We start from the raw sequence: 16728 nt of genomic DNA on the forward strand, positions 1-16728 counted from the left end.
GGAGTGGGTTATTGCATGTGGTACATGCCAGAGGGCTGGGAAGCTACTCGAGGGATTTCATGCCCCTAAACCCTTCACACGTTCAAGAACTATTTGGACGCTTGGGGTTGGACTTTGTCGGACCCCTCAAGGTGAGTAAAACCCAGAGATGTAGGTACATTGTTGTAGCAACAGAGTACCTTACAAAGTGGGTATAGGCGTAGGCCCTACCAGACAACTCTGCAGTGAGCGCAGCGAGATTCATCTTCAAGCAGATCATCACAAGGTACGGGATATTGATACATGACAAGCGACCACAGGGGACATTTTGTCAATCATGTCATTCGGCTATTGACCACGAAATTCAAAATATAATCATTCTCTATCGAGCACGTACTATCCGAGAGCAACCAGACAAGTGGAAACCACAAACAAAATCTTGTTTGCAATAATCTACATAGTTGAAGGTGAGGATTGGGAGGAAAAGCTGCCATCAACATTATGGGCATACTGTACCTCTTATAAAGTCACCATGGGACACATTGTTCCAGCTGATGTATGGTCAGGAAGCTGTAGTACCGACATAGTTTATGGTACCAAGTTTGCGAATAGTGATCGAAAACAAGTTGGGAGATATGGAAAGTCTTAGGGAAAGATTGAACAACTTGAATAAACTTGACGAACAACGATTACAAGCACAATGGGCCACCGAAGTTTCACAATGCTGATGCAAGGTATGGCACGATAAGAACTTGAAACTAAACAGGTTCCAGTGAGGCCAATTAGTTTTAAAATATAATGGGCGCAACGAAATCAAATTGGGCAAATTTAAGGTGAAGTGGGTCAGGCCATTCAAGATTCGCGAAGTAGGAGACGATGGAGCCATACAACTATCGATGTTGGACGGGAAGGAGGTGACCAATGCAGCAAATGGGTTGAAATTAAAAATATATCATGAAAGGAATAAGGTCTCAGGAGAGAATGAGACCCGGACGAACAACTCAAAAGCAGTATAAAACTATAATAAAAATATAATGATAAATAGTAGATAATAGTAAAATTTGTATATACATATATGAATAAATACATAAGAGTACGCAAGGATGAGAGGATTTTTGAACAGAGTACATTACAATAAGTTAAGAGAACCTTTAAGGAATGGGATTCACCATACAAGGTGAATAAAGTACACTCACCATACGACGCGAAGGGACAATGACAATAAAGTTTGGACACTATGCAGCCTCTACAACAACAAAAGGACCGTATGACTTATTAAAACATAAAGCACAGTAAGGAAACATAGGAGCAAAGGCACCGTACGACCTTAGGAGGGAAATAGGCAGGGATCATTACTGTACTGCCTTGAAAATAAAACCATTGTACGGCTTGGGATAGGTTGTGAATAAAGACTGCACGACACTAACACACAGTGGAGAATGTTACCATACGACTATCAGTTGGAGGAGTTCAAAACATTATACTACCACATAGTACGGTCAAGCTTACTCAATCCACCTACACCATACATTGTACATGGCCTTTGAGATAGGACAAAAAGGAGGGAAAAAGTTATTGTATGGCCCATGTAAGAAGTAATTTGAGTGCCGTACGACTAGGGAAAGCTAATGTATTGTACATCGTATGACCGTGAGAGAGTGGAAATGAAAACCGTACGACCTATCACAATGGAACAGTACAAAGCCACAAATCATGGTTTTGGATACACCATTGTACGAGAGCAGGTTGGAATTATCACCGTATGACTTTGACCAGAGATCGTATGACCACAACAAATAGCAAGTCACCAGAAGAATCTGCCATCACCATACGACTTGGACAAGGGAGAGAGTTGGAAGTTGCATATGGACATTTGGCTTATTGGATAGAATAAAGCAAGCACCTAATGGCTAAGGGACGAGAAGAAAACAAAGCACATGGATACCGTATGGTTGTATGGTACGGGCAATCGCAGAAGAGAGACACAGTTGACAATAGTGGGTAAGGAACGCAACAGGGAGCAATAAGATGTTAGATGTTGGTAATCAACGGACACACTAGTAGTATGATTGCCAAGAAATAGCAACTTGCAGGAGCGTATGACACTAGGCAAGAGTGTACTCACGAGGAAGATTGGTAGACCTAGGTACAGTAGTTGTGAAATTGTTTCAATTGCTCCTGCAATTGTTTTGTGCAAACAAAAGGAAGGACAATCATGGAGAGTGCACGTAAGAGGGCTTGGAAGAAAAAATTAGAAGAAGATTTAGCTAGTAGCACAATGAACAGGAATGTATAGGCTCTACCATCGGGAGTGCGTATTGCAGGAGGTACAGGCAAGGGCACAAGTACAGCGGGTTGCAACCACACACCTCACACCTTAGAATGCAACATTCGAGGGTTTGAATGGGTTGGAGTGTAGGAAGTGGTGGCAGGAGACCCTGAATGACCATTTTGTGAAAGAAAGCATATGGAGGGCATAGGTGGAATGGGTGCTGCGGATGCCAATGTTTTGCATTCGCGACTTCGAGGTTTTTCTCTGCACCATGCTAGAAACCTATAGCCGATTTTTGTTAACAAGTTCATTTCCATATTTGGGGCAAAACCTTGTGATATCTTTTAAAGCAATAGATTTCGCAAGGGTGTTCAACATACTAGGTCATGTGCAAGGAGGGAGAAAAATTAACAAGCCAAAGAAATTAAGTCGAGAAGTGACGGCGTAGTTGGTAGAACTGGTATGTGGTAAATGACCTCAGGCAAAAAATGAAGCCCTAATGGATACTTCAAAGGGAAGAGGATTGCAGAAATCCAGTATACAGGAAGGACATTGGTGTTGCCTTATGAACCTGGTAAAAAGTAGACTCATTGGATTGAGTAGGGCATTGGATCTCATTTCTACAGGTGAGCATGATGAACGACATCATGATTGGTAGAGTATATGACTGGGCATCTTTTGGCTGACCGAATGAATGAGTTCATGACATTGCATCACAAAACATTCTATATGCCACACTACGACATCGGTCTATTTCTCGATGCCACAGTATGGTTGATACCTAATGATAGACTGGAGATCAAGTCAGGTCTGCTCGAACTAGGGGAGCCTCCGATCATGTAGTGGAAGCACCTTGATACTTTAGGAGGGTAGAAGGCCATCGAACAAAAGAGGTTGCAGTAGGAGGTAGAGAGCTTAAGCATGGGAACACTAATAGTGGGAGGCACGACACATCCTCCAAAGACACTGTGTAGTGCCTCTCCCATTTGATTTCTGTAAGTTATCCTGATGGATGCAACTTTGATGATCTTGCTTGGTGAGTGATCATGATTGGGACCATGAGTGGTCTACGCCCTTGAGGTGATTGGATTTATGTTACTGTATCGGTTGCTTTGATTATGCATATGGCTGATTTACGAGATTATGATGTGTTAGATGGTTCACTGAGGTTTGTGCCAGTGGTTACCAAGATTGATGTGGTATCATGATGTTGTTCTGTGATTACCCTGAGATGTGTGCAGAGATTGCACTGTGTACTATTACTCTGCTACACTGGACTAGGTTCCTGTAGTAGTGATTAGTCATGTTTATCACTGTGCTTGCTTAACATGTTTTAAGTGCCCTTTTAATGTTGTTTAAACAACCATTATTAAATGCTTAAATAATTAGAAATGGATTGTCCATGTTGGATTCGTTAGTTACGTGCTGCGGATATTTACCTTGTTATATTTTGATCCGAGAGATACTTGGTACTCATGTTTTACATTTGAGATGACCTGAGGGTCAGATGTTATACTTTGATTTCACTATCATAGATGTTAGACTACTATGCTGTTCAGTTGATCATATTTACATGATGATGCCATTTTGAGATGATAGTATGTTTTATGATGATATCTGGTTATCCAGTATATGAACATATCTTTGATTATGTTATGTGATGAATTTAATGCTATGGTTATCTATTTCATTCTTGCTTCATTATGCTATATGCGAACGTGAGTGATGTAAATATATTATTTTATTATAAGTGAATAAATGGTTAAATTAGGTGATTTAATGCATTTATTGCTTTGGCTAAGTTATTATATGCAATTGCACTTGATAATGTATTTTAGTTTGCATGATTTATATCCCTGGTAGTGACACATGGAGTTAGTGATTCGGTTGTTCATATTTTACCTATATCGTCCTTGTATGGTTGACACATTTGATAAATCCAAACTCTTTTGCATTATGTGATTAGACCAGTGAACATGTCTGTGCATTTAGAGGTTCACATTGTCGTGAAAGTTGTTAAGGCAATCTCTGTGATTTTGGGTTTTCGAGCTTTATTTTTATTGTTTTTAATTTTTGGCAGCTTTGCCATAGATGAATTCCAATTACTTGGAATACCGTATTTTCGTTTGGGTTGATTCGGGGTTTAACTAGGTTGGCTGGTTATCCACCCTAATTGATTATTCACTTTTAACAAATTTTAAGTATTGAAAGAGGAAAATAATTCCTCACTTCTCACTTTTGAATTATAAAGTTTGAGAGTAAAACCCAAAATCCTCTTCATGAGGATTTACTGTACTGTTCTTTGTGGGAGCATGGGCATGAGATTGTTGCGAGATTGGACTCGTTGGATCCTGCTCGGGGAGACCTTGGATTGCCATGATTTTTAGCTACTTCAGTGAGATTTTTATTTTTATGGTACAGATTCCCATTTTGCTTTTTTGGCTGCAGAGTAGGGCTTTCTCGTTTTATTGTTTCGGCTCTGTTTCTATTTCTGTTTTTGGTAGCCGTTTGTTAGGATGCTGAGAACTAGTGTTCCCCTCCATTTCTGTATGCTAGCTCTACCCGGTTGGACGGGTATGAGCATTTCCTTGTTTTCCAGGATGAGGGTTTGAGGTTTTGCACTATTATGTTGGCCTTTTTTGCATACAGACTCCAAACCCAGATTTTATTGGATTTTTTGTGGTTTTTTTGCCCTAAGACCAAATGGGTTATAATTTTGAAGTTTTTGAGTTTTGGGATTTTTACCTCATTTTGCATGCCGCTTTGTTTTCTTGGGTTTTCTTGGCATGATGTTGGTCGTCAACCTGGATCATCCGTTGGGATGCCAGTTAGATCATTGTTGCACTTTTATGTTGCATTGGGATGTGTATTGCATTCATACTCCCAACTTTGTGTTTGGTTGAGCGATTTTATACTTAGTGTTATTGTTTCTTTTGGACCCTTGTTATTTTGTGGACACTAGGATTCGTGTAGAATCAATACTCCCGGATTGAGGCGGGTTGAGTGAGTTCATGATGTTTGGTCTTGTTACATCATTGAGAATTGTGCAAAATTCATACTCTCGGATTAAGGCCGGTTGAGTGAGTTCATGATGTTTGGTCTTGTTGCATCATTGTGATTCATATAGAATCTATACTCTCGGATTGAGGCCGGTTGAGCATGGTTTTATTGTTTTTTGGATTTGTGTAGAATCCGTCCTCTTGAGTTGTTTTCGGTTGAGTGATATTTTGCTTGTGTTCTCATCCAGTCCTTGTGTTATGATCTTCGTGATGGTGGTGCGCCACACACGAGCACATGTGCATGCATTTGTTTGATGACTTGGGAGGCTCGATCTTCCATGGTACTTCCGACAGTCATGATTATTTGGGGTTGGGTTGGGAATATGCATGCCTACGGGCACTCATCGGTGGATGAGTATGGGTAGGGTAGAGTAGCATATGGAGGGGGCTTCTATCTCGCAGCTTGGTGATCATTGTGCCCAAAGGGTTGGCAGGGGAAGTTGTTAATCAAGTGATAACTAAATAAAACACTAGGTGGTAATAAAACTTAAGATAGTAAAATGTATGCGCGAGAGCCTTCCGTTGAGGAGTTGAATCGCATGATCCGAGCTTGGGCTTTTCAATGCCAAGCGACTCTCCATGATGTCAGCCCCTACATAATAGCCCATTGAGTGTCTGACTAGGACCTGTTGTACTTGCATTGTCTCATGATCTTGGTTTCAGTCATCATTACTTTCTGGCGCGAGTGTTAGCCATGGATGTTGTGCTTTATGTGTGTTTGTGGTTAGATCATTATCTCCATCAGCATGACAAGAGTGGAGCTATGCATTCCACGTGGTTGGGAAGCATAGCTACCTTCACCACTGTTGGGGACTGGTGTATAGAGATTGTCTATTATTCCAGTGTGATTGGTGCTTGATGTTCACTTGGTATTTTGTTTTGTTCGGAGTATGTTTCCTTGTGATTAATGCTTTTATTGTAATACTTGGATATCATGTTTTAGATGATGCTAGTTTATTTGACGCATTCCTATATTATGCTGTTTAGGATATGATTAGATGATGTGATTTTCTTAGTTGGAGTATCTGTTGCTTAATGGTGTAAGATGTTAGGTTTCCTGTGATTATGATGTTTAGCATATGTTTAGATGACGTGATATGCTTAGTTGGAGTATCTATTGTTTTTTGATTTAGTATGTCCTGTTCTTATGATGTTATTATGCTTTAGTAGTGATGTCCTTATAAGACAACTTCGATTATCTTGATGGCAGTTTGGGATATTACGCGCAGGGGATGGCTAGGGCCTTTGAGGTCTCATGATGCTATTATGGTTGGGAGGAACCGTGCACTTTGTTTGTTATTTCAGTACATTGCGATGTTGCTTTAAGTACTTTTCCTTTACTGCTATGTTTAGATGGTTAGATGCATTTTTTGTCTTACAATTATGGCATTTGAGTGTATATGCCTCGATGTGTAGATCCGGTACTCGGCGTGGAGGAATTGTTTTCCCTATCTTCTCTTCTTGTGTCTTCCTTGGTTGATGTTGCGAATCCTTACGCGAGATTGTACACTCTACGGTGCGAGACTTGGCATTTCCTCGCAAGGTTCATTGCACTTCCTTACGTGAGCCTTGGCACCAGTTCTGGGGGTTTGGTGGTTGGGAAAGGCATTCCTTTGCGGGAGAGGGTAATTTTCCATCTTACAGTTATGGTGTTTGAGTATCTATGCCTTGATGTGTGGATCCGGTACTCCCCGGTGTGGAGGAATTGTTTTCCCTATCTTCTCTTCTTGTGTCTTCCTTGGTTGTTGTTGTGAATCCTTGTGTGAGATTTTACTCTCCTGCGAAAGATTGTACACTCTACAGCGGAGACTTGGCGCTTCTTCGCGAGGTTCATTGCACTTGCTCGCGTGGCTCTTGGTATTTCCTCGCACGAGCCTTGACACCAGTTCTGGGGGTTTGGTGGCTGGGCAAGGCATTCCTTTGCGTGAGAGGGTAGTTTCTCACGTAGCTTGGTGCACTTCCTTGCGCAAACTTGTACCTTGTGTTTTCTCGTGCGAAAAACAGGGGGCATCGCCATTGTTTTTCGGAGAATGCAATTTGATGATTTGAGTACCCTTTTTAGTTGCTTGTATTTCCATGCTTCGACATATCATAGATTCGTGTTTTGTTGTTGTCTTTGGTTTTCGTCTTTCGTTTGAGTGTGTCAGTTCAGTGGCGGCGTTTGGAGATTCATTGGATGTTGGGATTGTCGACTAAATCTTCCGTTGCAATCCTTGTGATCCCTGTATGATGTTGTCATGTGCATTCATACTTGTTTAATTTTTTTTTATCTTGGCTTGTATTGAATACTTGTTCCAAGGATCTCCATGCAGGGCATTACACACTGACGACTTGGAGGAGGTGGAGGACAAGGAGGATGATGAGGACGTCGAGGTTATCATAGTGCCACCACTATTATTTCCAAGGTCACTCGCAGCTACATCTCACTCTCACTTATTCCCAACAGGTGTTCACATTTTGGGATTTGGATAGTTTAGGCAGCCTGTGGTTATGACCCCAGTCACCGTAGCAGCTAGACTAGTAGCGCGACCAACACCCCGACCATCAGCTCGACCAACATCAACACCTCTAGGGTTTGCTGAGCCTTCAGCTGACCGAGAGGCTTTGCTAGCTACAATTGTAGCTCTACCAGAGATAGGGGCTGACACACATACAACCACAGTTATACCTGATGATGAGGTAGAAACACAGGAGGGAGTGATGGAGGTACCTGCACAGGAGGTTCTTGAGAGTTCGGCAACACCATAGGTTAGACTAAAGGTAGTGGGATCTGATGCAGTGGTGACGATAGACGATGCATTGTTGACCACCAGTGAGGATGCTGCAACCGAGGACTTAAGTGAGCAAGAGTTGAGTGGGTATTTGGGTACGAGATTCAACATCAGACTGGTAGTGCCGACACTTGTCACTATCTCACTCATGAGAGAAGTACCTGAGGTGATAGATCCTCCAACCCCAACAGAGAGTCATCCTACCGTTGTAGTGGAGCCACGACCACCCCCACCTCCGATAGGGAGCACGACTTAGAGGATGTTGGAAGCCGCAGAGATAGCAATGTCCAAAGAGCACACCACGCCATTTGACCTCTCGAAAGCTATAGAGGAGGATATCGAGACATACTTAGCAAATGTATTGACTCGAGGTAGATGAGTAGTAGTCATAGCACAGAGATGCGCCTTGGAGTTGGTGGTATGAGAGTTAGAGCAGGCCTTGGCATTTATGCGGGTGGGTTGTCCAACAACCTTCTTTCTATGTTTCGAGGCGAGAGGATGACTGAACATAGAGACCCTAGAGATGCGACAGGAGTGAAATACTTAGGAACCTGTGGTGGAGAGTAGAATTGAGCAACTCACTCGAGGGATAGTACAGGTGTATCGGGTGGTGTACAATGCTCTGCGCAGGAGTGAGGTAGATAACGTATCAGTAGTAAGGGCTCGGAAGGAGATAGCTACAGACTAGCCACAATGGAAATGAGTTTGGCCACCCAACAGGCAGCTTGGGAGGAGCGGGAAACACCCATTGCTGAGAAGGAAACAGTTGTATCTTAGTTGGGGGATGCGAAGAAAGAGTCAGATACAAAGGAGATAGAGCTCCAAAAGATAGCCGATATGATGAAGAGGGCACTAGAACTACAGATGCAGGCTAAACTGAATTCGGATGCTCGGTTGCAGTAGGTGCACGAGTTGCGGGTAGAATGAGCTCCGTGCACAGAGGATGTCCACCACACCCACACCAGTTGTACCAGGGGCTCAACCCTCTACTTCTTAGTTTATTTTGAGTTTTGTTGTCCTTAGTAATTTAAGATGTCTCTATTTTGTCGTCCGGAGACAACTTTTCTTTTGGGGGGGATGATGTTGTTGGTAAAAACTATATTACAGCCAACGGGTTGAGTTAGTATTCAAAAGGTTGCGTGACAGTTGAGTCAGCCCTTCGGAAAGTATATGTACATCGTTAGAATGGATTTATGAATCATGATTGTAATTGGAATTACATATCTTCTTATATGAATTAAGTCTTGTTCTGTGTTACATCTTAATCTCTTAATGCGATAAACATCCGTTTACCCTGTACGGTAAACGTCTTGAAGTAGGGTAACACCATGCAATACTCCATATGAGAGAAGCCAATACAAACTATTTGCAAGAGATCGAAATACAATATCATACTTCACACACATCTTTTAATGATAATAAACTATCTTATTTTTTGTATTGGACACAATATCTTCTTTATTAAAGTATATTGTCATGCAAGAGATCCAAGAGATAATACTCAAGGGCTTGGCCCATAAACATTCCTTATGTTGCATGAGATCTATCTTCTGTATTATACTATTTATATTATTAGTTTTCTTGACCCTACTAGGATATTATTTTAAGGCATAAGTAGGAACTATTACTTTTATCCACTTATGACCAACAGAATATCTATACGGCTTTAAGAACTTAAGACACATCTAAAATTCTGAGATGATGACAGTGGCTTGGTGATTGTATACATTAGTCTTCATTGTCGTTTTGTGTGCTTTGTCAGTTGCAGTCACTTGAAAATGGTTTCTACTTTCCAGTGTAGCCTGAAATTGTTCTTATGTCCCCAAGCATTGGTATAGTTATAACAATATTGTAGTTTGTACTGACAACTAGGATAGTGGATTCTTCAATGTTGAAACTAGAATGAGTTTGGAAATCAGAGTAACATTTAAATTTTGTGATTCATGTGTCTCATTCTTTTTCTTCTAGGAATTCAGCACAGAGGGACTAAATAATATTATCATGTCAATCATCATTATAAGAGAGTTTATTATCATTATAAGAGAGTTTAGAACCATCCTGGCACCATAGGAACAATCTACACATGTAGCACACATCTCTTTTGTTATATTGGCTCATGTGAATAGCTTACGTAACAGTAGGCCAGTATTAGGATTACCCTTCCATTGTATTATTACAGGGTCCTCATAAGAGAGTTCATTATCCTTATAAGTTGTGTGTGAAGTATGATATTGTATTTGGATCTCTTGCAGATAGTTTGTAGTGGCTTCTCTCATAAGGAGTATTGCATGGTGTTAACCTACATCAAGGGCTTGGCCCACAAACATCTTGTGTTGCATGAGATCTATCTTCTGTAGTACACTATTTCTATTACTATTTGTGTGGACCTTACCAGGATATAATTAAGGCATAAGTAGGAACTACTACTTTATCCGCTTATGAACAACAGAATATTTATATGACTCTAAGAACTTAAGACACATCAGAATTTCTCAGATGACGACGGTGGCTTGGCAACTGTATACAGTAGTCTTCATTATTGTTTTGTGTGTTTTGTCAGTTGTAGTCACTTGAAAATGGTTTCTACTTTCCAGTGAAGCCTGAAATTGTTCTTATGTACCCAAGTATCGGTATACTTGTAACAATATTGTAGTTTGTACTAACTAGGATGGTAGATGCTTTAATGTTGAAACTAGGATGCGTTTAGAAATCAGGGTAACCTTCAATTTTTTTGACTTCATGTGTCTCATTCTTTTTCTTTTGGCAACTCAGCACAGAGGGACTAAATAATATTTTCATGTCATTGGCAGGTCAATCATTTAATATTTCATTATAAAAAATATTAAAGCTTGCCAAATTAACTGTGGTCCTTCTTTTGGTTGTTCATCTTATTTACATATTTTCACTATTTGGGAGTCGGCCTTATTGAGGGCAATCTTACAGGCATCAAGGGCAATGCTTTGCAATTTATATATTCTTGAAGAGAATGTCTGCCTTATTTTGATTAGTTCTATCTTTGCAAGTAAAGTTTCCTTCCTCCTCAGTCCCTGGCAGCTGCATGTTCTAATTTTTATGTTCCTCAATCATTTATGCAGAGAAGTACAGAAACCTTTGAAGACTTTTTTGAATTCTTGAAGTTCTTTCCATTGATATTTCTCTCCTACAAGGTAAGGAAATTGCCGGTTACTTAAAATTAGCCTCAAGTCTGTCAGAAATAGTTTGGATTTTAGCTTTATATTGACTTTCAAATATAAAATTTTGTGTCACTTCCTGTAAAGATGAGCTTTGTGTTCCGAGGTTCTCGAGGGGACATAGAAAGTGGATTTCCTGGTTTTATTCCAGAGAGGCGCACTGTGGTATGTTTCAAAATAAATTGTATTTCTTTATACTGGTAGCTCCAGTACTTTGATACATGTTAACTTGGAGAGAATTATACTTTCACTTAAAGTATCTGGAACTGCAGCAAGACTACATTTGGTTGAAATTCTGAAATTTATTTAATTTCTTGTCTTTGCTATTTATTTCTAACTACAAAATGTGTTTCTGTTTATTCTTTTCCAGAGAATACATAATGGTGGGCGTTCAATAAATGCTAATCCTATGGCATTTCTGGCCACGGGTATTTTTGGGGGTTGCATCATGTTTTGCATTTGATTCTAATTGTAATTGTTTTCTGTTAGTGCAAAATTTATTTTGTTTACATGTCTGAAACTGCTTAATTATGCTGTTGCAGTGCTTTTCTTATTCATGATCTTAAATTCCCATCAAATGTCACCAAATTTTCTGGTATGCCTTATGCACCAAGACGCTTGATTTTATGGCCTTTTTCAATTCATAAATCTGTTTATGGCAATTTATTGTTGCATATTATGTTTCTTTAGACATGATGGAATTGTCCAAAACGTAGACCGGGATACCTAGAATCCTTATTTCATTGTAGCCTATTGTTCAAGTTGCAAGGGTAATGCACATAACTGTATACAATACCTTCAATTTCCAATTGTATTCTGTGCAGTTGTGGCTAGGCCTTGGGGTGTTTTTGATGGCAACCAGCCTTCGTATGTATGCAATGTGTCAGCAGCTCCAAGCGCAGGCACGGGCTCATGCTGCAGCAGTTGGAGGTTTAGTAGGTCATACTGAATTGCGATTACGCATGCCACCTTCCATAGCTTTTGCAACAAGAGGCCGGCTGCAAGGTCTTCGTCTTCAGCTTGCACTGCTTGATCGGGAATTCGATGACCTAGGTATGTCTGCATTATCACATCCAATTGTAAAATTTTAATTCTCTCGTATCACCTAAGGTTCAATAATTAGAATGTTTAGGCAGTTCCTAGTATATTCGATAGAATAATTTTTCTTGGTTTTTGACCACTTTTGTTCCTCTGAAACTTTTGATTGGCTATTTATGCATTTTTAAAAGTAAATATGACATTATGAAACACAGCATATTTCATAATGTAGCTTTTGACCTCTATCAGAGGATGATGGAAATGGCAACACAGAAACTAGATACTGCAATTCATTACTCCTGGTAGAAATGAAATGCATGTGAGAACAAAAAACCACTTAAATCAATTTTATTGTAAGAGCAAACAGCCGCTTGACTTTTTACATTTTTTAAAGATTATGATGCATTAAGAGCACTGGACTCGGACAATCCACCTGGAGTTCATTCAATGAGTGATGTGGAGATAAATACATTGCCAGTTCATAAATACAAAGCTCAGTCTCACCAGTCTCCTGTTGGTGATCAGCATGGGTAAGTTTCAAGGCTACAACTTACTTTATTTAAATTCATTATTATGAGATTATGGATTTGATGCTTATTATAAAAGTTTATATAGCAAAATAATCAATATATGTTTCTCTTAGAATGTGGTCTGGCATTTGGCATTGGTTTTCTGTACATTGTTCCCTTGATTTTTAAAATATTAAGAATTTGATCTTGTTTCCAGAGAAGGCACATCTTCACAACGACAAAATCCAGCCTGCACCATATCAAAGGAGATGGGAATGGTAAAGTCTCTGCTTACACTATATGTGGGTACCATAGTAAACATTATACACAAATTTTTATGTTTGAACAAAAACAGATCATGTTTGTTTGTTTTCTCTTTACATGACACGTACATTTCAAATACTGCCAATGAATTCCATATATTTCCAGTTCACAAACAAGTGAATAGGTTCATTTTTTGAGAAGGCAGGTTTATATTGGAATTCTCGGCATCAGTCACAATTTTGGTATATGGTAAACTAGTGAGCATACATGATATGTATATGTAAAAAACAATTAGTTCTTTTCTAATTTTGTATTATTGGACTCACATGCATAACACCTATTCATTCCAATAAAAGCAACCTTGTAATTAGTTCTTTTCTAATTTTGTATTATTGGACTCACATACATAACAACTATTCGTTCCAATAAACTTGGTTGTGGTGCAGTGAGTTGAATTGTAAAGTTCCCATTATTGGCTTTACAAACACTCCCAAGCAAGAAAACATATTGTTGTTGGATATAATCCTTTAGAGTGGGGGCCTACAATTCCAGAAGGTATTCTGATTCCTAAAAATTATAATATGAGGAGGTTCTGTGCTTTCCAAGGACACCAAATGGGGCTTTAAGGCATGTTGCAATTAAAATCTTGACAAACACATCGAAGAGCATAGTGGACAAGTAGGGATTCATGTTGCACAATTGGAGAGTGTGGTTCTACTCAGGGTGAGGTTCTGCAAGGATTTGGAAAGGTTACATGTCTGCACTAGTTTGGGGAAGGGGTTTTTAGATCTCACAGAAGGGAGAAACTAGGACGGACTTAGTGTTTTTACTATTATTGACTTGACATGCTGGCAAACTTTGCATGTATGATGATGAATTTATAGAGAATGATAGATATATCTCCATTCTTATTTATTTGACATTTTCACCTTTATCTCTAGATATAATAGAATCACCCACTGTTAGTAGGAACTTGAAAATTTGGACCTACTATCTAAAATTTGAACATCTCAGTGCCACTCATAGCTACCGGATCCATCCAGATCTGGATTATTTGGACCAGTCAGATTCGTCTGATCTGGTTTGGATTTTTTGATTCCTATATGAATTTTAAATTCTTATTTGAGTTTTTTTGTATATTTTGAAAATTCTGGAATTCTGAAATCTTTTGCTTCCCCAAATAAACTAATATTGGAACCTGGTAACTATAGTTCCACTTGAAGATTTGTATACTTTGGAGTTTAATCATGAATACTTCAGTTATTTTCTAATATATCTATGCTTTGATAGTTGATTCATCATAAACTTATTTTAGTCCAAAGAAGCTTTATATTTAATTGAGTGGTCATATAACTTCTTACCACCATCTCTTTCAACTTCTCTCCAAACAGTGTTTTTTCAAAACCCCATTGGAAGCTACAACTTAAAGACTAACTTCTGCTCTACTCTGTCGAAGTTACTGATGGCTACATAGATTAGCATCTCATTGCCATTTGTATTATCAATTGCAGTCATAAATTTGTCTATATATGGCAAAAAGTTCTAATTGGAGAAATTATTTTTAACTTTTTCCTCATTCTAGGGTAGTATCAAATTGAATTAATATCTTCACTTCATTGCAAAAAGTGTTGATTGGAGTAATTCTTTTTTACTTTTGCCTCATATTAGAGTAGAATCAAATTGCAATAATCTTCACTTTATTGATCGTAATTTGTAGGGAAAGTGATTAGTAATAGTAATATTTTTTAGGATGGCGGCAGCTATTTTAGCACCCTCCTTAAACTATATAAGTCTTAATTACATAAAAAACCTTTTCCCTTGACCTTTTGTTGGTTTCAACACACCAATAAATAAACAAGTTCTGTAGTATTATGCAGTTATAGTTCGTCCATTTCTGATAGAAATAAATGTAATTCTTGCAATCGTAGTCAGATGTCTGATTTTATAGTGCGGATCTGAGAATTGGTTAAGAATGATTTTCTTATCACAATTTTTTTAATATGTTATTGACTCAAGCTTTTCATGATACAGAAGAAGGCTGATTCAGTGAACACAGAGGGCAGTGGAAAAGGACAAGAAGAAGAATTGACTTGCACTGTTTGCTTGGAGCAGGTTAATGAAGGAGAGTTGATTCGGAGTTTACCTTGTTTACATCAGGTAACTGAATTCATCAACTTCTCAATCATGTTATCTTTATCATTCCTGATATTCCTGTAAATTTTTTAGAGGTAACTTGATTTGGGAGATCGCCCAATCATAAGGGGGCACTGACAATTGTAAATCAGCCTTCTGCTATGTGGCTGAGCTTAATGTCTGTTGCTTGTAGTGTAGGATATATTCACTTGCTTGCAATGTCTTTGACTTGCTTGTAATGTCATTAATGTAGGATATATTAACAGCTAGCTCCGATGCTGCACTAATGTCACTGAATCACAAAAAATTATAACTCTTGTCTGTGCCTTTACCATCCAGTGGTAGAAAACATTTATTGATGTAATATAATTATCATCTTTATATCCAGATTTATTTATCCATTTCTCTGTGTACCTGTATATCTCACAGGGATCACCGAATTTCATGCTTAATGTTTGAAATTCAGCAAACATTTGTTCTTATATTTGTCTGAAAAAGTGGCAGGATTTTTTTAGAATATATTCTTGCTTAAGTGTTTTCATTTAATTTTTAAAATTTTCAACAAGTTTTTCTATAGATTCAATGCCCACGCTGGTTTCCGCAGAGCACGGGTTGGTGAGTCTCAACAAGATCAACAAGTGAGCTTGTTCAGATGTGACATCTAGCAGCTAGGGCGCACATCTTCTGCAGCCATCTAAACATAGAACGTCTATCCTGTGACTTCGTTCAGCCTTGAGTGCTAGCAGCTAGGGCTTGCATTTCTTCTGCAGTATGTGACAGGAGGGCATTAGGGTAGGGTGTGACAAGCCACATGGCCATGGGAGCAAGTGTGGCCTGGTGTTTTCTGCAGGCTGCGGTTGCGCCATTGCAGATTTCCTTTGGCTTCCAGCAAGTCCATGACTTGCAGATCAGGCACTGCGATCTTCTATAGGTTTTTTTAAATAGTAATTTTAGGTTTCCGTATGTTCAATAAAAAATTTAAAATACATATATATTTTTATAATTTAATGGATTTAAATTTAATGTTATTTTATTTTATTTACTTCTCTGTATTGATTTTTAATATTAATATTTTAACAATTAATTTTTTATTTGGAGTTTAACTAATAGTATTCAAATCGACAAATTTAAATATTATAAAGCTTTCAGCAAAATCTAAAATTAGCATTAAATCACGAGGAACAATTTTTACAATTTTCGATCAATACTTGAGATATCCCTAAAGGGAAGCTGGAGAAGACATTGACTGTATTTGTTGTAATTATTTGTTATATTTCATTGACGCTCTGTAATAGGAATATATTTAGACCAGCTAACTACAATAATGAAGACTTTATTTGGGGTGGACTTTTTTAGGTTTTTAATGGTAACACTATGTTTGCAAGTGACTAGTGTTAATTTTTTAAGGACTGCTGCAAATGCACTAAGCACCGCCTGTTCGGTATGTGTCTTCAAAATAACAGCGATCTCTTATTTATTGAGAATTAACCATGAAGAGACACGTCCCTTCAT

General features: G+C 38.7%; 1 protein-coding gene across 4 annotated transcripts in view; it reads left to right on the top strand.

Annotated features, from left to right (window-relative positions):
* SDIR1 (RING/U-box superfamily protein) overlaps positions 1-16728 on the top strand; it is a 67478-nt gene that overhangs the window by 29541 nt on the left and 21209 nt on the right. For all 4 annotated transcript variants that reach the window (XM_089811770.1, XM_089811771.1, XM_089811773.1 and 1 more), the window contains 8 exons: positions 11177-11248; positions 11360-11437; positions 11643-11700; positions 11815-11867; positions 12097-12325; positions 12705-12840; positions 13037-13097; positions 15115-15240. In XM_089811770.1, coding sequence (XP_089667896.1) covers positions 11360-11437; positions 11643-11700; positions 11815-11867; positions 12097-12325; positions 12705-12840; positions 13037-13097; positions 15115-15240 — 741 coding nt within the window. In that variant the 5' untranslated portion in view covers positions 11177-11248. The remainder of the gene's footprint in view (positions 1-11176; positions 11249-11359; positions 11438-11642; positions 11701-11814; positions 11868-12096; positions 12326-12704; positions 12841-13036; positions 13098-15114; positions 15241-16728) is intronic.

Source organism: Cupressus sempervirens, chromosome 11, assembly GCF_028749045.1.
Source record: "Cupressus sempervirens isolate cs-2001-9-10 chromosome 11, ASM2874904v1, whole genome shotgun sequence".
Lineage (NCBI taxonomy): Eukaryota > Viridiplantae > Streptophyta > Pinopsida > Cupressales > Cupressaceae > Cupressus > Cupressus sempervirens.